Source organism: Gigantopelta aegis, chromosome 1, assembly GCF_016097555.1.
Source record: "Gigantopelta aegis isolate Gae_Host chromosome 1, Gae_host_genome, whole genome shotgun sequence".
NCBI classification, from domain to species: Eukaryota; Metazoa; Mollusca; class Gastropoda; order Neomphalida; family Peltospiridae; genus Gigantopelta; species Gigantopelta aegis.
In genome coordinates, this window is record NC_054699.1 from 28,025,784 (window position 1) to 28,053,719 (window position 27,936).

Here is a 27,936-nt window from a genome sequence, read left to right on the forward strand (position 1 = left end):
AAACTGACCTAAACACCTTCAGTGGCATCACCTCCTACAGAATGACAAGGGTATAATTGTAATTAATGTCTATATACAATATGGTCTTCGTTGGTGAAGTACGTTTTATGCATCACACTTAATGCTGATAGGTAGCGGGTTCATGTCCTGGTACCAGCTCCCAGTCTAGCTGATTCAGTTTTACTGGCTTAACATGGTGTAGGCCTACTACAACAACTACACAGACTTCTCTCTCACTAAACACTAACAGCTATTGACCTACTGTACTTGACAAACAGCCCATATAGGATACTTTGTTTGAACATTAATTAAATATAAAGTCTGGTTTCCATAAAATATGACGCAGGTCTGCTACAGACGCAGATCGACAGGAACCATACATTTTGTTTAGCCTGTATCTATCTGTGTTGGTCGCCAACGTGTATCGAAACCAGGCTTACGGATGAAAAGGTTAAAGTGTATTAATAGTGGAGTTGTTTAATTGCATTTTTTGACGAAATCGAAATCGACCACGAAATCGGGAGGTCTGGATGACCTTCAAAATCAAGGTCAAGATCACAATACTGAAAATATCGAATATATTATGTATTTATCTTTCTGATTTACTATAATCGTTCATTTCAACTTAATCTGTTTACTATTCAACATAAGTTATAGTTAGATCACACGAATGACCTACATCATTTTGGTTAAGGTCATGAAAAAGGAATGTAATACAGTTTGCACCTGCATGTAATAGTCCAGGAGCCAAGTTTAAAAAGATGCCTAAAAATGATTTGTGCAACACCCTCTAAACAGTTGGCTTGTCATTTCTGGCTATATTTGTAAGTCCACAGAAGTTTTGAATGGCTGTACCTCCTACAAATCTCACAAAAGTAGATGGAAAACTTGAAGAAGCTAAAGCCATCGAAAAGGCTTGGATCTTAAAAGCTTTTAAACTCCTAGAAAAGGAAAAACTTGGCAAACGTGATCGAATTGCCTGGGCTGCATGTCATGCTTCTAATCAGCCAGAATCGTCTGATCCACCAGCTGTGGGTGCTTTACTTCCATTGTTTTATGAGAAGGCTGCTTCAGTTGCCATGATAAAGTATGGCATGGACATCCAAGGAGATATCACTACCTACCTAAATCCATGACAGATATCTGTGTCAACATTTGACCAACCTCTCATTACACTTGCCAAATACGTCCAGTGGAAATGGCCAGATATATATGGAGAGCAGATGCACATATTAATGCTCAGAGGGATTCACATAGAAATGTCATTTTGGAACACAATCGGTGACTTTCTACAAGCATCTGGTTGGACAACAGCACTCAATGAAGCTAGTGTTGCTACCTCTGGCATTGCAGATTAATTTCTCACCTTACCAGGACAAGACACGCCCATCAGGTGACAGCAGTATCTTTGGCAAAGCTTCAGAATAATGCATGGCTGGAGATGATAAAAAAAGACCAGACAGCAGTATGGGATATGAAACATGGCGACAATCCATGATAAACAAGAGTCTGACCTTCCAATATTGGGACATTATTCTTGAGTTTGAGATCCTGGTCATGATTTTAATCAGATCACAACGCACTGGTGACTTTGAACTATATGTTGAAACACTAGAGCCTCTAGCTCCTTGGTATTTTGCATTAGATCATCAAAATTATGCAGGACGGATATCAATACACATACGAGATATGAAAGCACTACCACAAAAGGTTGAAGAGGACTTCAAACATTTCTGAGTTATTCAAAAGACACAGCGCAAATTTTCCTGCATACCAATAGATCAGGCACACGAACAGAACAATAAGATTGTGAAAACACCTGGTGGAGCTATTGGACTCATGGAGAATCAAGTGGCCTTTCGACAGTGGATGATTGCTGGGCCAGAGCAAGCGATGCTGCTGAGTTGAGTTCTAGAGTCAGTTCATCAACGATGACGTACTGGCAGTTGATCACCATGAGAAAGGGCCCACAACTCAAGAAACATTCAAGCCACAGGAGATAACTCTGTGTGAGGCCAATGAAAAAATGGGCACTCTGGACACTCACAACTGGGTAAATGCTGATATGGTGGCAACAGTGAGAGGAATTAAGGGAAACAGTCAAAGTCAGTACAAGAAATATGTCATGGATGTCATCACTGACAGAGTAATGTCAATCCATGAACCAATCAACAGGAACTCTGCCCTTTTTAAGCATCCTCAAGGCAAACGATGGCTAGTCTTAAAAGTGACTACACTCTCTTTGGTCAGCTTTATATTGCAAGCATGTTCTGAGATCTTGATCACGAGGAGTTGTTCTCACATGAGAACCACCCATGGCCACCATCCTTATCAGACTATGGGAAGCTTCGACTGCGAAGAAAAAAGTCAGATCTACTGATATTGCTTCACACAGAATCTCAGGCTGAAAGGCCAGCATCATTCGATGCCAAGATATTTTATGGTGCTGTTATAGATCATCTCCTTCCAGCTTATGGTGAATACTGTGAAAAGATTTTCATCACATGGATCACAAATCAGATGGACAATAGTGAAAGGATCGACATTGTGTGGGACAGATACCAGTCTGGCAGCCTAAAGGAGTCAACTAGAGAAAAAAGAGGAAAAAGGAACAAGAACCAAGGTTCAGGGTCAATCGAAACTGCCTTCAAAGTTCAAAGATTTCTTGCGAGATTCAAAGAACAAAGAAGAGCTCTTCAATCTCCTGACTGAGAAAACAGCTCTTCACAAGTTTCCACCAGGAATATAGGTCTACATCACCCAGGTAGAATCAGTTACCTCAATTGGCTACAGCACCCCATGGGACTCTGTAACCATGAAGAGGCAGACTCAAGGATGTGTATCCATATTAGTGACGCTCTTAAGAAAGGTGCCAATATGATCCTTTTACGAACAGTTGACACAGATGTCATCGTCATACTCGTTGGAATATTCTTCACTTTTAAATCAAGTCACCCTGAGGTCGAACTGTGGGTAGCATTTGGTTCTGGAAAATGGTTTTAATACTATTCCATCAACAGTATCTGCAGGAAGCTTAGAAATATGAAGAGTCGAGCCTTATCTGTATTCCACTCTATAACAGGATCCGATACTACGTCGCAATTCTTTAGAAAGGGGAAGAAGAAAGCCTGGGAGTAATATCAAAGTGTCACCGAGTCATTCTGCCACATGGTTGACCATCCATTTCAGATCATTGAATTGGAAATGGCAATATTTGCTTCACTGGAACGATTCACATGCATTCTGTATGATGAGGCCACCAACCAGAGCAGCGTAAAATCAACACATAGAATGGAGAGTCTACCTCCAATCCAGGCTGCATTACTGAAACATGTCAACAGGGCACAGCATCTGGACCGATTGTCTTCAGTCAGAACCAAATCAGCCTAGTCCCCAGGGTTATGGCTGGACAAAACATGACGATTCTTGGATGCCAGTTTGGACCCTCTTGCCAGAAGCAGCAACGGCCTGCAGAGAAATTGTCAAATGCAGTTGCAAAGCTCAACCTTGGTGTCACAAACATTGCAAATGCAAATTGGCAGGGCTGAAGTGTACTTCAATGTGTAAATGCGGTGGGGTTTGTGTAACATAAGTACTTGACTTGTAAAATCTAATTGTGAAAAACTGACTGGCAGCTATGTTATTGAGAATTTTGTAGTCATCATCAATGACACCCATAATTGATTGATAATGGCACCATGACAGATTGTTTTTTTGCAAATATATATACATGTAGGTTGTGATAATTTTCAGATATAAATTGTTTTAATTTTGTACACAGGCATTGTTTTGATGACTTTGAATAATCAAACGACTTTAGGTCATGACCTTGACCTACATTACCAAGGTCATCTCAAGAGTATATTAGATACTAGGCTGGGAATATAATACAGAAATATCCATGATCCTATGTGTTTACAAAAATCACTAATTATAATTATGACAGTGACCTTGAAAATAATGTCAATACAACACAATTCCTAAGATATATTCCACATTGATATATCCTTATCTGGATACATTTGACGAAGAGTAGAGTGCTTAAATTTAGCCAAACATGAAAATCACAGTGTTATTATGAAATGTGACCTTGACCTAGAGTCTGAAGGTCACCGTACCCCCGACTTCGTGACACCCCTTCTAAATCCAGTATGCACCCCCTAAGCATCATGCGTGCCAAATTTGGTGCTTTCTTCACATCGGTATCGATTTTTTGATTAAGCAACCCCACTATAATAAAATAAAAAGAGGGTCTTGTAACTGTTACGTTGTTGGCCCTGATAAAAAAAGAATCCTTGGCAAAAAACCCCAGTAAACACTTGTATTATTGGTAATGGCTGCAGCCTTTATATGCTGACCCGCATAGAAAACACACCATGCTATTTTAGATTAAATAATGCTAGATAAGTATAACATAGAAATTCAATACATTTCATATAATGTAGGCCTAAATATTAATTATAACAAAATTCATAGCAGCAAAGACCAGTTATAAGATGAAGATTTCTAAAATACACTGATATGATTGTGGAGGGCAGAGGGGTGGGGCAAACTTCAAAATGTCAGGTCACTCAAACTAAATTTCAGTTTTTATTATACACTAGTAATGCGTATGTCCCCAATTTGAGGCAATACATAATGTATAGCGTCTCCTCGTTGAATTAACAATCCTCTGGGAAATCACTCATGGCAGATTGTTCCAGACATGCACCTAGGCAGCTTCCAATTGTTGGAGAGAGTGTGTCTCTATTCCATGCTGAACATGTCCTACATGTCTCATCTTACACGTGCTAAATAGGTGCCATGTTGGGTGAACGGGATGGGCATGGCAGTACTTGGATGCTGTGCTCTGCCAAGAAAGCAGTTGTGACCCCCAGCTGTGTGGGGACGTGCATTGTCATGTTGTAAAAACTGCAATCTTTGATTAGCTCTAAACATAGATAAGACGTGGTCCCGTAAAGCATCAACTCTGACACGTACACTATGACATGTAGACCCCATCTGTTGCACCCAAGAACACAACAGCCTGCAAATACTTACCCCTTCCCTGCCATATGTGAAGCCTACTATCCGTATTTGATAAGTGAAATCATCTTTCTTCAGTGAACAGAACCGTTGCCAAGATGATCTCCTCCAGTTGAAACGTTGCTGGGTCCACTGTACGCGACGCTGATGGTGCTGTCGTGTCCAATATGAGGATGTCTGCAGCTGATATTTGCTGCTCTTAAAGACCGTTGCACTGTTTCTGATGAGACGGAACCATGAAGTCCATGGGCACTAGCTGCCGTTCGACATGCTGCTTGAAAGCGATTTTGCAGATGGGTTAAACGGATGTATAACGATCTGCGATCTGCCGCTGTTGTTACTCTTTGTCTTGACAGTTTGTAAATTACTACAGGTTGGCTCAGACAAAAATGCACAGACAGATATGTGAAATTGTGGACTTCCTTTCTGTTGATAACTTGTATTTTGAATTATGGGATAAGACTTTTAAACAGGAACGTTTCCTCCATAAGCACCAACTGTGCACCATTACTTGCCTCTTTCTTTCTCTCTCTATGAATATGAATCACAATTTCTAATTAATTTGATTAAATCAAAACAAAATGAGTATAGCTATGTTGATCTCATATCATTTAAAATTGGCATCCAAAATAACATGCCGGTAACATAAAGCACACTTGTAACACATATGTCAAAGTACACCATACATAATGTGTGGCGTACGTCCGACGTAAGTGTTACGAGTGCTTTGTGTTACCGGGACCAGAATTGACATGCTGCTTGAAAGCACTTTTGCACATGGGTTATCCGGATTAACGATCTGCAATCTGCCACATTTGTTACTCGTTGTCTTGACAGTTTGTAAAGAGTACAAGTTGGCACAGACACAGATATATGTGAAATTTTCGACTTTCTTTCTGTTGATAACATGTATGTCGAATTGGCGGATAAGACTTTTAAACAGGAACGTTTCCTCCATAAGCATCAACTGTGTCCCATTACTCACCTCATTCTGTCTTTCTCTATGAATATGAATACAAAATTCTAATTAATTTGATTAAATCAAAACAAATTGAGTCTAGCTATGTTGATCTTGTATCATTTAAAATTAGCAGCCAAAATAACATACTGGTATTACCTTACATTTATTTACACACCAGAATTGAAAATCCAAAAACTACTGATGGCACCAGATCAGTTTCAAACATTGATCTATATACATGTATGCAAACTAAGCTGTATAGACCAAGAGCCCATTGCCTTGAATTCGAACAAACAAGGTACATGTACCAATATATGAGTATATGGTCATTCAGTTAGTGGCATAAGATGCACAGTAATTTTTGCTCGTGACCACACCCTGCATATATGTGGACCAACAATATGGCCTCCAAAATGGGTCATACAAACAATCAAAACCAGTTCCAAATATTACACATTACAAACCTGAACATGGCCAGGCCCACATGTAAAATACATGTTTAGAGTGCAGTGTACAAGGACCCATATGCCAAAAATGTGATCCCAAATTGGGTTATATACTTCGAGGTTTGAGATAAAACCAACTTTTAAGTGAAAAGGTAAATAACAGTCTGGTCTATGACAATGTGGTCCTGCCTGACATCCCCAGTACCTAACCCATAAGTGCAAGTTGATTATACTTTAAAATATTTGATATGAGATAAAACTAGCTTAAAATAAACATGTATATAACACAGTCTGAAATGGCGCATGCCAGGCAATTTGGACTGTTGACACCCCACTTCAACATATAACCCCAGGGTCCCAAACTGGTTATGTTTAAACATTAAGGGGTACATATAAAACCAACATTAAAGAAGTACATACGTCACAGATTCTGAACTGACCCATGACAGACAGTATGACTCCTGCCTTCGCCAGATTAAAGCATGGGAATGCATTTGATCTAAGACCAGCTGAAATTAAACAGCTAGATTTGCTATACTGACTCATTATCATGCCAGATTAAAGCATGGGACTGGATTTGATCCAAGATCAGTTCAAACTGAAGAGCTAAATTTGCTATAGTGACCCATTATCATGCCAGATTAAAGCATGGGAATGGGTTTGATCTAATAAAAGCTAAATTTGCTATACCGACTCATTATCATGCAAGATTAAAGCATGGGAATTGATTTGAGCTAAGACCAGCTGAAAATGTGAATAGCTAAATTTGACTAAACTAATATTTTGCTAGGTTATAGATGTCGAGGATGATAGAGATGTTGGGTGTATTGGAAAAGAGTGCAACGGCGTGGCCAAGGAAGTAAACCCTCTCTCGGACAACTTCGGTATCAGCTTCCAACTCAGCCTAGACGCCAAAATGAAGGCTGTCCTCTTGGGAGCAGTATTTCTAATAGTAAGTTGTTTTAAACAATATTTATTAACCATCAAATGTGTGATTTTGGGATTGGCCAAGAGGCATAAGCCTATATTAAGGCCTGTCCCTACATTTTTCAAATACAACGACATACAGCCAAGATGACAAATTTAATAAATTAATATTTGTAAACGAAGACAAATGAAGTGAACAAAAGGAGAAAGAGTGGAGAGAGAGAAAAAAGAAAATGAAAGAGAAAGAGAGAGAATGGATTAAGTGAATGGTTAAGTTATCTCAAAATGTTTACTATTTATATTGAAGTCCTGGGCAGATTTGAATATGCAAGTAGTTGAACATTGAGTTCACAATCAGATTGTTACAAGAATTTACTCTGAACATCAAGTTCAGTCAGTTTGTTACATTTATTTACTCTGAACATAGTTCACAGTCACATTGTTGAAAGTATTAATGCTGAACATCATTCACAGTCAAATTGTTACATATAATTACTCTGAAGATAAAGTTCACAGTCAGGCTGTCACTTGTATTTACTCTGAACATCATGCAAGTACAGTCAGATTGTTACATGTATTTACTATGAACATCGTTCACAGTCAGATTATTACATATAGTTACTCTGGATATGAAGTTCACAGTCAGATTGTTACATGTATTTACTCTGAACATCAAGTTCACAGTCAGATTGTTACATGTATTTATTCTGAACATCAAGTTGATTGTCAGATTATTATATATATTAATTTACTCTGAACATCTAGTTCACAGTCAGATTATTACCTATATTTACTATGAACATCAAGTTCATTGTCAGATTGTTATATATATATTAATTTACTCTGAACATCTAGTTCAGTCCGATTGTTACATGTATTTACTCTGAACATCAAGTTCAGTCAGATTATTACATGTATTTTCTCTGAACATCAAGTTCAGTCAGATTATTACAAATATTTACTCTGAACATCAAGTTCACAGTCAGATTATTACATTTATTTACTCTGAACATAGAGTTCACTGTCAGATTATTACATGTATTTACTCTGGACATAGAGTTCACTGTCAGATTATTATATGTACATGTATTTACTCTGAATATCAAGTTCATTGTCAGATTGTTATATATATTAATTTACTCTGAACATCTAGTTCACAGTCAGATTGTTACAAGTATTTATCTCTGACCATCGTTCACAGCCAGATTATTACATGTAGTTACTCTGAACATCAAGATCACAGTCAGGTTATTAATTGTATTTACTCTGAACATCAAGTTCACAATCAGATTGTTTCATATAGTAATTACTCTGAACATCAAGTTCACAGTCAGATTGTTAATTGTATTCACTCTGGACATTGTTCACAGTCAGATTATTACCTCTATTTACCCTGAACATCAAGTTCATTGTCAGATTGTTATATATATTAATTTACTCTGAACATCAAGTTCACAGTCCGATTGTTACATGTATTTACTCTGAACATCAAGTTCAGTCAGATTATTACATGTATTTTCTCTGAACATCAAGTTCAGTCAGATTATTACAAATATTTACTCTGAACAGCAAGTTCACAGTCAGATTGTTACATGTATTTACTCTGAACATCAATTTCAGTCAGATTATTACATGTATTTACTCTGAACATAGAGTTCACTGTCAGATTATTACATGTATTTATCCGCAGATTGTTATATATATTAATTTACTCTGAACATCTGGTTCACAGTCAGATTGTTACAAGTATTTATCTCTGACCATCGTTCACAGCCAGATTATTACATGTAGTTACTCTGAACATCAAGATCACAGTCAGGTTATTAATTGTATTTACTCTGAACATCAAGTTCACAATCAGATTGTTTCATATAGTAATTACTCTGAACATCAAGTTCACAGTCAGATTGTTAATTGTATTCACTCTGGACATTGTTCACAGTCAGATTATTACCTCTATTTACCCTGAACATCAAGTTCATTGTCAGATTGTTATATATATTAATTTACTCTGAACATCAAGTTCACAGTCCGATTGTTACATGTATTTACTCTGAACATCAAGTTCAGTCAGATTATTACATGTATTTTCTCTGAACATCAAGTTCAGTCAGATTATTACAAATATTTACTCTGAACAGCAAGTTCACAGTCAGATTGTTACATGTATTTACTCTGAACATCAATTTCAGTCAGATTATTACATGTATTTACTCTGAACATAGAGTTCACTGTCAGATTATTACATGTATTTATCCGCAGATTGTTATATATATTAATTTACTCTGAACATCTGGTTCACAGTCAGATTGTTACAAGTATTTATCTCTGACCATCGTTCACAGCCAGATTATTACATGTAGTTACTCTGAACATCAAGATCACAGTCAGGTTATTAATTGTATTTACTCTGAACATCAAGTTCACAATCAGATTGTTTCATATAGTAATTACTCTGAACATCAAGTTCACAGTCAGATTGTTAATTGTATTCACTCTGGACATTGTTCACAGTCAGATTATTACCTCTATTTACCCTGAACATCAAGTTCATTGTCAGATTGTTATATATATTAATTTACTCTGAACATCAAGTTCACAGTCCGATTGTTACATGTATTTACTCTGAACATCAAGTTCAGTCAGATTATTACATGTATTTACTCTGAACATCAAGTTCAGTCAGATTATTACATGTATTTTCTCTGAACAGCAAGTTCACAGTCAGATTGTTACATGTATTTACTCTGAACATCAATTTCAGTCAGATTATTACATGTATTTACTCTGAACATAGAGTTCACTGTCAGATTATTACATGTATTTATCCGCAGATTGTTATATATATTAATTTACTCTGAACATCTGGTTCACAGTCAGATTGTTACAAGTATTTATCTCTGACCATCGTTCACAGCCAGATTATTACATGTAGTTATTCTGAACATCAAGATCACAGTCAGACTATTACAAACATTTACTCTGAACATCAAGTTCACAGTCAGATTGTTACATGTATTTAAGTTAACATTAAGTTCACAGTCAGATTGTTACATATATTTAAGTTAACATTAAGTTCACAGTCAGATTGTTACATGTATTCACTCTGAACATCAAGCTCACATTCAGATTGTTACAAATATTTCGTGAACATATAAACCACTAATATGCACACTATATGAAGAAACCCGTCAGCACCTACATATTTAATGCGAATATAATTGAAAGCTAGTGGCTGCTGTCTGGTTTCTTCCTGTAGTGTGTATTAGTGGTTATGTGAAATGTATATTGTTAACAACTAAAGCCGTGAGCTGTGTTTCTGTTACATGCAAGGTGGGTAATCCTCTTTACTCGGTACCAGAGACAATAATTGTTCGATGTCAGAGTAACAGGAAACACTGCTTTTCCGACAGTGAGGTGTTTTTTCATGGCAGGAATATGAGCTATTTTGAGATTTGCTTTAAACAGTAAATTGGTATTGAAATGCATGAATACTAAAAAAAATTCTGTTTATTTTTCCAGGATTTCATGTTCTATGAGATTGAAATGGAAACTAAAAGAATCTTCTTCTAGTCGTTGGCAGTGCTTCATGTAACAGTGATCAGTTTCTTTTCACTTATCACCGACTAGTCTCTCACACTCACTCATACTCATAAAGGCATCACTTGGACTCATAAAGGCATCACTGAAGACTTGTAAAGGCATCACTCATAATCCCATAAAGGCATCTCTCAGACTCATAAAAGGATCACATAGACTCATAAAGGCATAACACACTCATAAAAGCATTCTTCAGACTCTCATAAAGGCATCACACAAAATCCCATAAAGGCATCACTCACTCTTATAAAGGCATAACATACTCATAAAGGTATCACTCACTGTCATAAAGGCATCACAAAATCCCATAAAGCCATCATTCAGACTCATAAGGCATCACTCAAGACTCATAAAGACATCACACAAAATCCCATAAAGGCATCACTCGGACTCATAAAGGTATCACTCAGAAGTTCACAAAGGCATCATTCAGACTCATAAAGACATCACTTACTCATAAGGGCATCACTCGTAATCCCATAAAGGCATTCATACTCATAAAAACATTTTTTAAAATCCCATAAAGGCATCATACGGACTCATTAAGGCATCACTCATACTCATTAAAAAAAAAAATCCCATAAAGGCATCACTTACACTCTCATAAAGGCATCACTCAAGACAAATGCATCATTCAAGACTCATAAGGCATCACTCAAGACTCATAAAGGCATCACTCAAGACTCATAAGGCATCACTCAGACTCTCATAAAGGCATCACTCAGACTGATCAAGTCATCACCCGGACTCTCGTAAAAGTATCACTCACTCTCATAAAGGCATCACCCTGACTCATAAAGGCATCACTCAGACTCATAAAGACAAAACATGACTTTGTACATCATAAAGGCATCACACACTCATAAGGGCATAACTCACTGTCATAAAGGCATCACAAAATCCCATAAAGCCATCATTCAGACTCGTAAGGCATGAAGACATCACTTACTCATAAAGGCATCACTCGGACTCATAAAGCCATCACTCAAGACACAAAGGCATCACACATTAAGGCATCACTCATACTCATAAAGGCATCAAAAAAAATCCCATAAAGGCATTACTCACACTCATAAAGGCATCATTCAAGACTCGAGGCATCACTCATAAAAGTATTACTCGAGACTCATAAGGCATCACTCAGACTCATAAAGGCATCACAAAATCCCACAAAGCCATCATTCAGACTCATAAGGCATCACTCGGACTCATAAAGACGTCACTCATAAAAGCATCACTCGGACTCATAAAGGCATCACTCGAGACTCATAAGATCTCTCAGACTCTCATAAAGGCATCACTCGGACTCATAAAGGCATCTCTCACTCTCATAAAGGCATCACTAATAATCCCATAAAGGCATCATTCAGACTTATAAAGGCATCACACAGACTCATTAAGGCATCACTCATACTCATAAAGACAGAAAAAAGCCCATAAAGGCATCACTGAGACTCATAAAGACATCACTCAGGCTCAAAGGCATCATTCAAGACCCATAAGGCATCACTCAGACTCATAAATGCATTACTCAAGACTCATAAGGCATCACTCGGACTCTCATAAAGGCATCACTCCGATTCATAAAGGCATTACCCAAGACTCATATGGCATCACTCGGACTCTTGTAAAGGTATCGCTCAGACTCATAAAGGCAAAACATGACATTGTACATCAATGTAGAACATTTGAAGATGTTTCCCGTGATTGTTAATATGTTGGTGACAAATCATTCTGAACATTTCGATATAAGACTTTATAACAGCAGCTTGTTACATGAACCATGAAAAGATGTTTCACACAAGTGATGGCTTAAATTTTACAAAATGTAGATCTACAAGACCTACATTGAACTGAAGAGGTTACACTCTGAAATCAGCAACCGTTTGCATCAGTTTCCACAGTGTAGCTAAAATCATTTGGCTAACAAAAATAGGACTTGAAAATACCTGTTCACGACATCTATATATATTTATTTTGTTCCAGAACATCTCAGTAGATGTTAAACAGCTGTTGGTATTTCGATACTTGGTCAACACATGGAATATCTGCTGCTCTGTATCAGTCATAGACTACTACCAACAAACAAACCACCTTAGATATCTTTTATGTGTACATTCCTGTGAGCAGGACAGTACATACCATACCTTGCTGTAGTAATCTATCACTGAATTGTGTCGCACTACAGGTGTGAGATCTAGCATTGAGATAATTCCATCGCCTCGCCCATGACTAAAAGTAGCACATTTATTTAACAGACCATTTTGAACTGCATGATCTGATTGTCTTATAAAGACATGCCCACATCTACACTTATTACGAGCCTTGGTGGCGCAGTGGTTGAGCCGTCGGATTACAGGCTGGTAGGTACAGGGTTCGCAGCCGGTACCGGCTCCTACCCAGAGCAAATTCTTAAGGGCTCAGTGGGTAGGTGTAAGGCCACTACACCATCTTCTCTCACTAACCACTTACCAACTAACAACTAACCCATTGTTCTGGACATATAGCTGAGGTATGTGCCCAGGACAGCGTGCTTGAACCTTTATTTGATAAAAGCATGAAAATAGGTTGAAATGAAATGAATACACTTATTCGTAATTGTTTTGTCCATATCTTGCACAAAAGAGGCGAGACGTAGCACAACGATCCTACTTTCCACAACCTTTTGGTCTTTGTCCTATTTTTCCTTCAAAATACCTAGTTTTTCCTACTTTTTTGTTGATGTTAAACTGTACATATTCTTTGCGTTATTATAAACGTCAACAGTTATGGGAATTGGTTTTAAGATATATCTTCCAATTTGCGGCAGCATATAATCATAGGTGTTTTCCGAAACTGGACCCAATTTCACTAAACATCGTAAGCCTAGTTTTGCACGTAAACGTAATTCTATGATAACACCACAATTCTTATTACTGTTATAGGACATCCGTAATGAAAATGACGCCAAACACTTGCAAATGTATACTTGATATACCTGCTAGTCGCAGACATAAACTTGCGATGATTTGTGGAATTGGCTCCTGTAACTTGAACAATCGAAACTATAACGTTTGTTGCATCTAATTATTTTTCAACATCAAGAAAAAATTCCATTCTAAATGTAGTACTATATTGTACATATGTTAAAATCCATTGCAATAACTTTTTGCTGTTTAAATAGTTTACAAGTACTTTTGTTTCATTTTAGTCTACACTTAAAACTGTTTCAACATGGTCTATTGTTCTGATGTGTCATTAGGCCTATTGTTATTAGGAATGTGTCTTTGTTTACGAATCTAGTTCCACTGAATGATTTAGTATTTTGTAGACACGCAGCTGTACATGAATTGTGGTCACTTTCAGTTAGTGTTTGTGTTGGCAGTTATTGTTTAAATAGTCCACGTGTACTTTTGTTTCAATTTAGTCTACGCATATAACTGTTTCAACATAGTCTATAGATGTACATATACACCTTTGTTTATCAAGTTGTACAGAAAATACACAATTTTATTACATAAACTGATGTTAAACTTCCCATGTACATTAAATTAGATTTGAGAAATAAATATTTAAACCTTGTGATATAGCACAAAGTGTATTTGTATTATGGGTGTTATGATACGGTGATATTAAGTCAGCTTTATTGCAATGCATATGATTTTATACAAGTAACATCACAGGCCTTAGTTTCAGAGAGACTTCCTTTTCTTGTTTTGTACTTGTAAAGGTGTTGAAATTAGATGGGGGGGGGGGGGGGGGGGTGAGCAGAGACGGTGCCACCCCAGTTAAAAAATCAAATTTACAAGTTTTATAACCCCCCATCCCCAGGTGCTATCATCATCTGTCCTTCATGTAAAATACAATTGCTGAGAACATGTGTATGTGATATAATCGTCAGTTGAGAAGTAATGCGTTTCATGCCTATGGAAATAATTATTTTGAGAATTACCAAAGTTGTGAGGACATTAAAAATACAGTGATGAAACAGCAGGACTTTCACTCCTGCTGTTTCATCACTGTATTTTTAATGTCTTCATTTTTCTTTTTGCAAACTGTAATTTAAAAATTTTAACTTTCAAGACACCAGGTTTAGTTCCAGATGTTCATCAATTTACCTTTGTGTTCATAAAAAAAAAAATCATTTTAAGCTACTCCAAGTAGCAAAAACAGAATAATAGGTTACAATTGATGATTAACACAGACAGGAAGACTGCAGCAATGGAGGAGGAGGTACTCATTCCCTATTCAGTTGGGGGTGGGGTAGGCGGGGACAGATTCTGGCTACCTCAACTTCATAACCTTGTTGCACTTCCAATACAAAGCACGGGCGTTTGGGTCCTGCTCTGCAGTTATAGGTGTATGATTTGTGCCAGTTGATGGAACACCGATGCGCGTAACGCTATATATAGCCGTTGTTCATGTATATATATATAGAGAGAGAGAGGGTAAACAAATTTACATTTATACGTCAAAACATATTGGTCGATTCCTGGAATGATTTGCCAGACTTGTTTCACAAGAGACCTTTTTTTAAAATTCCATATTCTTGACTAAATATTTGTCAGATTAAGTCTTTGTGACTATAATAAAACATTTAATTCTTTTGGGGCACGTGGTTTAAAATTTAAAGTTTGTTTTTGTTTAACGACTACACTAGAGCAAATTGATTAATTAATCATCGGCTTATGGATGTCGGCTATTGGATTTCATATATCAGAGGAAACCTGATACATGTTTCCATAAGCAGAAGGATATTTTATATGCACGTTCCCACAGACAAGAAAGCACATACCACAGCCTTTAATCAGTTGTGATGCACTGATTGGAACGAGAAAAACAAAACCTCAACCAGCTGCTATTTATATACACCGTAGCATGAGTCACCTACGTCCGTACCCCTTAATAAGGCTTAATGATATTAATATGTGGGGAAAGGATGTAATGCTGAATTAACTTTGCAAACACCCTGAAAACATCCAAAATGTAATATTCATAATTCCTCCACATCACTCTTGGAAAAGAAAACGAAAAACAAAACAACTAAACAAAACAAAACCTAGAAAATAATTAAATAAATACTATATCGTAGATATATTTTTATTTATTTATTTATTTGTTTATTTTTTTTATTTTTTTTTATTTTGCAGAACAGGTTTCGGTTTGACTATCATGCTTATAATATGAATAATAATAATCAAATCTAGCAAAGAACCACTGACAGTACATTTATACATTATCATGAAATTATAAAACATTTGGCCATTCTGAATTTCGCGCTATTTTTGTTTCGCATAGTGCATTTGCATTGGTCTATTAATAGTCTCTAACACGCCCGTTGACCATAATTTGTATTCATTAAAGGTCGGTAGGCACGGCCTAAACTCACTTTTGATGGAACTAAGCGGTTTTTTAGACGAAATTGCACAAGATTTCGGTGAATATGGCATGGAAATTATTCAATGAATACCATTAAACCCTATAAGTAGAAAGATTATCATTCTAGGAATCCACTGATATAAGTTTTGTAATTTTTGTATGTTTTATATTGTCGTTTTTAGCCAGTGGGTATGTGTATCTGATCGATCTTCGTTTCCGACCCTCTCTCTACATACATCAAATATGATTGTGCACCCTACTAAAAAAACTTATTTTACTCGAACATAGCAATGTTAATGTGGGTTGAGATGATTTTTCAGGTTTTTTTTTTTTTTTTTTTTTTTGGGGGGGGGGGGGGGGGGGGTGCTGTAAGCCCACCCCCATGGGAAATTATTCAAAATAGACCATGCACAGAGTACTTCTGAGCCAATTGGTTATACAAATTATGAAAATAAAAGGAATCCAATATGATGTCGGTTTTCATTCTAAGTTAATATTAATGAAACTCAAATTACTGATAATCCATCTTATACTTACTCCTCTGTTATATCCATATTCAAACTAAATGTGTGATGACAGCCATGAGTCACTTTTAGTTGATATTCATTTAAAATGTACAGGTACAAGTAGTGTAGCCAACCAATCATCATGCTGTCATGTACATCTTCATATCATGAATTATATTTTACAAGACAAATACATGCGTATATCATTTGCAAGAAACATTATTTAAAATTCATAAAAATAGTCGATGTATATCACCGTTGAGCGGTTTATGGTAGGTAATGTTTAAAATGTTTTTTTGATGTGAAAGTCGAGCCTTTTGTCGCTGCCTTACTGAATAGTTCTTTTCCTTTTCGCTTGGTTAGACGGGATTTGCCTTGGACACCTAAACCCTTCTTCTTTTCATTTTGTAGATGCTTCTTCAATTCTAGCTCTTCTTTGTATTGCTTGTATGCAATTCTGAATCCACCCTTTCATGCAAACAATGTGCTTTCCAGAAGTACTCCACACTATTTTTTTTCTGATGCCATCAAAGCATACTTGACATGTTGAATAGAATTGTAAGTTTCAATTTTTAGTTTGCCTGATTTTGAGTCCATGACATCATTCATAATGCTGAATGAAGATTCCACCTGTGGGCCATGAAAAAAGGAGAGTAAAGCTAATACCATTTTTGACAAGCATGGATATTTCTTTGCAGCATAAACCTCACCTCACCAATGGTCGATTCTTTGTTCTTCCATCACAGGAGGTAAAGAATCATCAGTTTGGAATATTCTGATTCCCAGGTCATACATTTCAGTTTCTTCATGACAGAACATTTGGTGCAAGGACTGGTAACTGCCCCAAGTATTTAGAGAGTTAGAGAGTTACCTGGCAATTGAACTAATGGCAGCTACAAACTTCAAGAATGGGTTGGTGATTGGCATCTCTGCTTGCAAACACTTTTTACAAGCCACATAAATTCATAAATTCAGTGACACTTATGCCACGTGACGCATCATCTGCTGGATTCTCTTCACCCATGACATACTTCCACTGAGAAGGATCGCTATGTTCTCTGATTTTTTGCACACGATTCACAACAAACACGTGATTCATTCGCAATATAACTTGGCACAATTTTGCTGTCAGACCAGAACGTTTCAGTAATGTCGTTGTAATAATGTTCACATTGCAGAAATGCAGTCAGTTCAAGCTGTGGAATTGTTTTTAGAGGAGCAACTCTAGCTTTACCCATAACGAAGGAAGAATGAACGTTTTCCTGGTCATCAACCAATCGCAGATATGAACACTTACCGTATCCTGAAGTACTTGAATCTGCAAAATGATGAAGTTCAACCCATTGTAGTTTTCCAAACCCATCTGGCTTGAAGCATCTAGGAATGTCTGTCTTTAAGAAGCAATAGTTGAGTTCTCCAGCTTTCCCATTGTATTCGTAACTCACCCGAAAGACGACTATCCCAGTCTGATTGATCCTTACACATCTGAGGAAGGATCTGCTTACCCATCAACAGAACAGGAGCAATGAAACCAAGGGGGTCATAGATAGAGTTTATTGTGGCAAGAACTTCTCGTCACTCTAACAGTTGATCCTTAAGGCAGGCTTGCAAGCGGGCCCTTATTTTCCTAATTTTCCTTATTTTTTGACAGCAGCCCTAATATTCCTTATTAAAGCTTCAAAATCCTAAAAAGCCCTAATTTTTTGGTGAAAATCCTAAATTTTCAAATTTTGATATTTTTTGATAAATGCAACATAAAATAAGTGTTGGAATTAATTAAATCTAGCCTTAGTATACTTTCAGATAATGAATATGTTGAATTAATGTATTTCTCAGAAGACATCTTGGTGGTTAGCAGCATCATATTCAGCATGGATTTGCACCATATCAGATTACTTTAATCTGGTTGTATTGATATGCTGAATATCGCTGTTGATGACCATTGGCATGATCTTCTGAGTTGGTAATTAGCTTTTGTATTTATGTTCTCCCTGGAGGTGAGTACAGAATGTTTTTCTTTTATATTGATTATTGAATTTCAGTCCTTATTTTTGTCAAAAAAAAAATTCCTAAAAATAGCCCTTATTTTTTAAGAATTTTGCCCTAAAAAAAAAGCCCTTATTTTTCACAAAATCTTGCTTGAAAGCCTGTTACGGTAATTATGAACTAAAAGCAATCAGATTCAACATACCAGTTCACTCCAAGGGCTCTGTCAACAGATAATGAGTCGTGTTTAAGATCATCATTTTGGATACCCTTCGCACAGTCTTCTGAAGGAATAACTTTATGACAAACCACCTTTCTGACACATTTTCTTGCTTTTGTGAATCGAGTCAACCACTTATTCTACAGTAGGTAGTGATTTTAGTCCATCGTCCACATAGAAATCATTTCGCAAAAAGTTTGCAGCAACATCTCCACTCCAGGTTCTCAGGTTCGTAGTCATTGACAACTTGTTTCAAACCATAGTTTGCACAACCGGGCCATCAAGCTGCACCAAACAAATGCACAGTCGTTCGGAATTCGGCAGGCTCACTGTCCAAGTCTTCAGTTTCCCACCAAAGGAATGACATAAAGTTTCTACGGCATTCATTCACCTTAAACTGGTGGAACATTTGCTTGATATCACATATAATGCAACTGGTTCTTTTTGAAACTGACAAAGTACCCAACTTAGAGTATTTGTTAGATCTGGTCCTTGTAGTAAGTAGTCATTCCGTGACACACCTCCGTGTTTTGCACTACAGTCAAAGACCAGTCGAATTTTCTCAGTGTTTTTTAGGGTGGTAGACTCCATGGTGTGGAAGATACCACACTTTACCTTCGCAGTTCAGTTCTGACTGTGGCACGTTCTCAGCATATCCACTCTGAATAATGTCCTACATAAATATCCTATAATCATTACAGTACCTCGAATATTTCTGAAAAAGTGTTTCAGCAACAAGAGACGATGAGCTGCCCTTAATCAGTTATTTGGAAATTTAGGTTCAGTGTCTCTGAAAGGCAATGACATCTCATAACGTTGATCCTTTCGTTGGTGAACACCTCTCTCTACATTGGTCAGAAACATTCTGTCATCACAGGACAGTGCAATGTGTTCGGACTTTCGTTCATTAAAATCGAATTCCATCATTTGGGTTACATCGCATGGCGCAAATGCTTCCTAGACATTTGTTTCGAAAGAGAAGAGCACCTTTTGAGTACCTTTATGTTGAACATTTGAAACACACAATTCAGTAGGAACTTCACATGCTATTACTATGTGGCTAACGCCAATGACATCACGACTGTCAATCTAATTGTCTATGATACCAACTATGCCCCAACCAAGATCTGTTCTTTGTCCATATGGTTCATTGTCATGCACAAGAGGAATGACATCATGAGGAATGCACGAGGGCAGTTGTAGCCAATCAGAGGCCCAGTTCAAGACAAGACAAGACGATATTTATTCAGTTATTGAGACCAAATGACCAAGATAACTACTTTTAAAATTCCACGTGTACAAATTACAATACATGCAGTGTCTGCACTTAACCTTTTTTTGAGTTGCCATCCAGGCAAGTGGTGACAGCACTTTCACTTGCCCGGATCTATTTTCACTTGCCCGAATAATATTTTCTAAAAAGACAACAATATTGCAACAGGATTATAAGAGAAAACATTTATTTTTAACTATGCACGTGATGGGTCACGAACTATGCATGTGTTAGAAGTTAGAACACGAGCTACGCACGTGTTAGGACACGAGCTATGCAAGTGTTGGGTTTGCGAAATCGCTTAGCGTTTCATATTAAATTCGATAATAGGATTATATAATTCCCGATTATATAATTTCCAACAAACAAAGATGCTTGCGTTCACCAAACGTTGATCACTGGTATAACCAACACAACTGCTTCCTCCCCCCACCCCCCACCCCACCCCATCTCAATGAAATAATAATAATTAAAAAAGAAAAATCCTAAAATATAATGTTCAGTGGATACGATCTATGACGTGTATCCATAACCAGGGCTCAATCTTGTCGACATGAATTTGTGCCCAATTTTACATGCCACTTAACTTACCTTACACCTATTCTTATATTGGGCATATGCTTATATGTAAAAGCAGACCTACACTTTTTCATGGTGCAAAGTAGGCTACATAGCTGTACTTTTATTTATTTATTAATTATTGATTTAATTTTTTTTTTTTTTTAATCGGTCGCTAGGCGGGCAACCTTACTGTGGGTTTTCATTCGCCAGGGGCGATCGGGCGAGCGTTAGGTTCGAACCCGTAACATGTATAATCAACTTAAACTGGCAGATTTCTTTTTATAAACAAGGCTATTCCTTCAATACACTTTATATTTTGGGTAGAAATCAATAGATTAAAATTTTCTCTTGAAGGATTTACTATAAAGTATTCTGATATGAAATATTTCCTGCTCAAAGCATAATATGGACATACTAAAAGAAAATGATATTCATCTTCCACTTGATTAAGATTACACTTTAAACAGATAGTTTCATTTCTTTCTATTACTGGATTATATCTGCTTTTCTGTACTTTTAATTTGTGTGACAAACACCTAAATTTAGAAACAATTCTCAAGAGATCTTTGTATTGTGATAAATATAATATATACTTTTCTGTTTCTAAAAGAGATTTATAAGAAGAATGTGCCTTTAAAAAAATGAGAAGAGTTAATATTATCATGCCAGTGTTGAACATGAATGTCTTTACATCTCTGTACAAAACTGAACATAAATAACTTGATACTGCCACATTCTTGAGCAATCCAAACATAAGAAAACCCTGTTTGAAACAACAATGTTCTTACATGTCATACCCAATTAATTGTACCGGTTTCATCATGACATTTCAATATATCATAACAAGCTTTGGGATATCTGGATGACTCCATATATATCAATTTACACCAATATTTTATACAACGGCAAAAATATTCACACACAAATAACCTCTACCTATTTCCCCAAGTACAGCATTTGATGATACTCTCTTTGAAACTCCTAAAAACCTTTTAAAAAATTTACTTTGTACTTTTTCAATAGATTCTCGGTAAATAAATCCCCATATTTCAGAGCCATATAATAAAATAGGAGCTATTGTAGTATCTAATATATTCTGGACACTACTATATGATAATGTAGGGTATTTCTTGAATAAAGTAAAAATGGGGAAGAGGCATTTCTCGCTTGAATAGATAAAGTCTCACAAGCCTTAGACCATTTCAAACGAGAAGAGAATGTTATACCAAGATACTTATAATATGACACAGTTGTTAATTGACTGCCCTTAAAAAAAAAACTTCTCATTACGTCTTAAGTACCCACCATTTCTAAATATAATTATATTAGATTTATCAACATTAACTTCTAATCCCCATTTTACACAAATATTATTTAATACATGAAGGTTTTTTTGCACCATCATCAGCAAAGACAAGCATTAGAATATTATAAATATTTTCAATCACAAAAATTCCTCTAAGATTACTATTTTTCATCTCATTTATAAATTCATTAATAAAAATTATAAACAAAACTGGGCTTAACATACACCCTTGACGGACACCACTAGATGTTGTAAAAGGATATGTTCTAACATTCTTTACTCTAACACAAGCCTTTACTTTTTCATACATATCTTTTAAAATGTTAAACATTTTAAAGGCCCAGTTCTACATCTCACAAGGGCATCAGTTCATCAACTATGCTTTCCAGGTGAGGCAACATTTTTGCCTTTTCCGGTGTAGGAATGTGTGTTCTATTCGCAGGCATGATTTCCCTGGAATATGTCGCAGGCAAGGAAATTCTAACAGCACTGTTAAATCCATGAATCACTAAACCATTTATTTTTGTGCTCTGGACAAGCTGATCCTTTGAGGACATTGTTTGACAGCATGAGGTTAACACTGGGTCCAACTAGCTCCAGATCATCACTGGTACATTCTAGTATAAATGTTATATCGGATTGTGTGTCAAGCATAGTATACACCAATCGTTCTGAGTCTGGCCAATCACAATGTGACAACCAAACTGGAAGTATCATAGAACACTTGTCACCTATCTGGCTATCACTCAAATGCACGATACTTTAATGAGAGCTGGTAGATACAACAGTCTCTGTTGACGTAGTAGTTTTTTTCCCCCTTAAGTCTCCATGCAGAGATGTCTTGCACTTTCTCCTTTTCTTGCAGTCTCGAGATTGATGTCCTACATGCAAAGAACCAAAGCAAAGTTGTTTCTCTCTTGCAAACTCTTTCTGCTCACTCACAAATTTTGCAAGAAAGGATTTACAACTGTCAATTTCGTGGTTTTCATTACACAGAGCACACCAAGAAACATCACTAATGTCATTCTGATCAGTCTCTTTTGTCACCATCACCTCTGTAGAAAATGAAGTACAAGTTGTACGTGTTCGATTAAACTTATTTGAATGTTCTAATTCAGTCTTGTTTTGTTTTTACAAAAGAAAAGATGTAACTGGGTCACACACAATGTCTGCTTCCTTAACAATAAAGGATACAAATTCGCAAAATGGGGAAAATCTGGCAGTTTTAGAAGAAGGTTTTGATTCTCGTAATAATCGTTCAACACAATTAAACTACTTACAGTTTCCATAGCTGTAAGACACTGTCGCAGAAAATCAGCTAATCTTCTTAATGCAACACCATCATGACCTGTTATTTCCGACCACAATTCTAGGTTATTGCAAAAGGCATTGGCAACGATAAATGAATTCCTAAAACGTTTTTCAATCAAAGTTCTGGCTTTTTCATGTGCTTCCTCTGTGGACAATAGAAATATCTCCATCCACAGATTCCATTGCAGAACCACCAACATATCTTTTGAAGTAATAGATCTTCTCAGCAGATGGAATTCCCAGTCTTTCTATCAATGTCTCAAAGGCTGCTTTCCAACCAGGGTACGCCTGGGGATTCCCAGTAAATATTCCTGGCTCTGGAGGGGAAAACCTCCCTAAACTGATTTTCTGTGCCAATGAATTTGTTAATTTCTCGATTTCCAGCATATGGGAAGATTTTTCTTCTGGTACGAACTTTTTAGCTGATGCACTAAGTTTTGTGGATGAAAGTAGCTCTAGGTCATTTACAACACGACTTTGTGTATTTTCCACTGGAACAGACTGAATGTAGCCTCGCACATACTTATTAACATCATGAGACTTAGATACACTGGTAACAGGTGGATATGAATCACTATTATTCTTTCAATGAATTGCCTCTTCCTGCTCTACTTGTCAACATATTTTAATTTCACCTTTAATGCTGCAACCTCAGCCGCTGTTTCTGCCTTGGAAGACACGCTAGAAATTACTGATTGCTTGTCACTCATATTTAAATGTCATTATATGTACCACCATGAAGAATAATGATCCAATGCCCACACAGTATCCACAAATACACGAAACAGTTAATATTGCTAAATTTAACGGTAGCCCGTATTCACGTAGTACTACAGTAATTGTTCAAAATGAAGAAACGTTTCACCGCCAAACGTAAAACTTCTAATATATATATATCATATCTTATTTCCGTTGATCATCATCATCATTTCCTGTCATGCCTAGTGGCATTTGGGGCAGCGATGAAGTTCCTTACGCCAATCTATCCCTTGCCAATCTCTCGATGGTGCCCCAACTGCGTCCTGTCTCCCACATCTCCATTTTCACTGTTCGGCGCCATTTTGTTTTCTGACGTCCTCTCTTTCTTTTCCCTTCATGGGTCCAGCGCACTGCAGTTTTGGTGATAAATGTGTCTTCTTTTCAGAGTACCTTGCCAATCCACTTGCACCGTCTTCTGGTGTTGATGGTTCTCATGCTTTCCTGATTGGTCTCTTCCAGTACTTGTTCATTGGAGGTTTTTCTGGGCAAGAATATCCTTAGGATTCTCTGGAGACTGGTTGTGTGGAAAGAAGATGGCCTAGACATGTCTTTCTCTGTCAGACTTCAGCACTCTGATCCATCAGAAGGGTGGTAAGTATGCAGCATTGGTAGATTCTTAGCTTCATACGTGTGCTATATTGTACTGACTTCCATACTGCCTTCATACTCATGGAAACACCTCTGGCCTTATTTAATCTGCTCTGAATGTCCATGCGTGCACCTCCACCCTGTTAACGACGCTACCCAAGCATGTGAAGGTGGTTGTACTTGTCAGTTCAGACTGCCCGACCTTCACTGCTGACAGACTGGATGCTGACAGTGATCACTTTTGTTTTCTTTTGGCTAATTTTTAGTTCAACTTGTTGGCTGAAAGTGTTGAGCCTTGTTGTCTTTTCTTGTATATGACAATGAGAGTGCGACAAGTGATCAAGATCATCTGCAAAATCAAGGTCCTCTAGAGTGGTTTGTCTTCTGTTGTACGTCGTAGTACCTAGTCAATGATAATGTTGAAGAGGATGGTCGACATTACACACCCCTGTCTGACTCTGGTTTTCACACAAAAAAACTTGTCACTTTGGTCAATGCTGCATGTGAAATTTGAATAGAAGTTTCGAATGATATTAACAATCTCGATTGGAATCCCGTATGCTCTCAATATTCGCCATAGACTTTCCCTGTGTATGCTATCAGATGCCTTTTCAAAGTCAATAAAGTTGATAGATAACTGTCTTTGCCATTCTGAACACTGTTCGATGATGTTGCGAAGTGTAAAAATGTGGTCTGTGCATCCGCATCCTCTACGGAATCCAGCTTGTTCTTTCCTGAGAGCATCATGAATAGCATCTGTGATTCGTCGGACAATTATTTTGCATAGGATCTTACTTATGATGGTACAGATAGAAGGGTAATTCCACGCCAGTTATTGCAATCACTTAATGCTCCTTTCTTTGGAATCCTGATCATCACACCTTTGTTCCACTCATCTGGTATTCTACCTCCTTCCCATACTGCAGTGAAGACATGTGTCAAGATGGAGGCTGCTGTTTCTGGGTCTGCTTTAAACAGTTCGGCATTCAGGTTGTCTTAGCCAGAGGCTTTACTGTTCTTCAATGACTTGATTGCAGTGATGATCTCCTCTTTAGTAGGTATATCCACGTTGATGTCAAGTGTTTAGTATTTCCTGGAAATGTCTAGTCCAGCGCATTTCGTGCTCCTTTTCTGTTGACAGTAGGTTTCCTTGGTTATCCTTGACAAGCGTGTTCCTTTTTGTATGGCATTTGCCGCTGATAATTTTCGTTAGTGTGTAGACCATTCCTTGCTCATTGCATACTGCTGTCTCCTCTGCTTGTGCTGCCAAGTCCTCAAGATATTTACGCTTATCTGCTCTCACCAGTATTTTCACCTCCTGGTTAGCATCTCTGCAGTTGTCTTGGTACCTTTCCTTTATCCTCAAATATCTTGCATCTAGAGCTTTCTCCTTCCATCTCCCTCCTGAGCTCAATTGCTTTCCATGTGTCAGGGGTCATCCAGTCCTTTATTTTCCTTGTTGTGTATACTAGGCATTCTTTGCTGGTTTCTTTGTTTATCATAACACAACATTATTCTGACATAAAACGTTGTTAGGATGAATGTTTGGCTGAATGTTTTCACTGTAAGGATTTCGCAATCATTTTCATACCTGGAATCTGCATTTCCAAAACACATGATAAATCACATGATGAAAGTTTGTATGCTCGCACACTGATAAAACTTCGCAAATACATATCACAACATGCAAAGGTATGCAAAATCACAAAGTACATCGACTCAAATACGTGAATTGCGCAAATACGTGAAAATATTAAGGGCCACATAATCCTCAAAACGCACATCGTTGGAAAAAGTCAACAACTCCTCCACTTCCCCCAAGGGACGCAACTCGCATACACCTTCCGCACGTTTACAGCATATAACAGTTACATGTTGTTTTTTATTCCTATTTATTGCTCTCATTTATTTTGTGAAAGAATATACCACTCGACCACTACGTGGTCTCGTCGTATATATTCTTGCACAAAATAAACTTGTGCAATAAATAGGAAGGTGAAACTTTGGCGGAAGCTGTTTGGGAGGATTCCAAAATTAATGGGATAACTTTATAAGATGGCTTCGTTAGTAAATGGGTAGGGTACTCAGGTGACTGTAACGCACCTTTATAAGACTTAGACACAGTCAAACAACTTTTAAAAATTCTACACATTTATGAACGTGCATCTGGAGCTAAAGTAAATCTTCAGAAAGCCAACGGTTTTCTAATGGGGAAACTTAGGAATGAGAAAGACACTCCCCTTGATATAAATTGGAATAATGAAAAAAGTTAAATATTAGGATTTTATTTTGGCAACATTGACGTTTCGGCAGATAACTGGGAACACAAAATTTAAAAAATTTAAACAATTCTAAATATATGGAGTAACAGAAAATTAACATTACATGGTAAAGTAGTTGCTGTAAATTCACTCGCCATTAGTGGCTTGTGGTATTTATCAAACCTTTTGAAACTTCCGGGAAAATATGCTAAACAAATTGACACAATGATTTTTGAATTTATTTGGAGTTATAGAAAACATTTTATATCAAAAGAGCAACTACCTAAGGAGTTAGGTGGGTTGGGGTTTGTAAATATTCGGCTAAAAATAAAGGCACAAAAAATTAAATTTGTAAGTAGATTTTTGAGTTTAGAGGGGGAAGGAAATTGGAAATCGTTAGCAGATAAAAAGAATTATGCCAATACAAAAAATTTAATATTGAAAAATACATTTTAAAATGTAAAATTAAAAAAAGAAAAGAAAAAGAGGCAATTTTAACCTAATGCCGAACATTTACAAAGAAATATTATTAATTTGGAACAAACTTGACATTATACGTGACATGGAGAGCTATTAAAAGATTCTGTATGAACCTCTCCATGACAACCCGACGATAAGTAACACACAATACAAAAGTATACATAGAGAAGGACTAAATTTAGTCAGAAACATATGGGACTTGGGGACGAACGAATTTATGGACTTCGCTGGTTGCTCGACTAACGCGGCATTTTATCGCCAAATACAAAAATCTACAAAACAACTTTCTCGACCTCTATTGTGGACGCTAAAAAACGAAGACCCCTGCGATGGTGACTTGGATGCCATCTTTCGTATCAACGTAGGTG

At 37.0% G+C, this 27,936-nt stretch overlaps 1 protein-coding gene across 2 annotated transcripts in view; it reads left to right on the top strand.

The window, feature by feature from the left end:
* LOC121373274 (phospholipid scramblase 2-like) overlaps positions 1 to 27,936 on the top strand; it is a 51,249-nt gene that overhangs the window by 20,555 nt on the left and 2,758 nt on the right. Inside the window, exons 7-8 of one of the 2 annotated variants that reach the window (XM_041499798.1) lie at positions 7,223 to 7,384; positions 10,882 to 12,160. The exons of the other annotated variant lie outside the window; for it this stretch is intronic. Coding sequence (XP_041355732.1) covers positions 7,223 to 7,384; positions 10,882 to 10,932 — 213 coding nt within the window. The 3' untranslated portion in view covers positions 10,933 to 12,160. Of the gene's footprint in view, positions 1 to 7,222; positions 7,385 to 10,881; positions 12,161 to 27,936 lie in introns of those variants that run through there. 2 annotated transcript variants of the gene reach the window in all.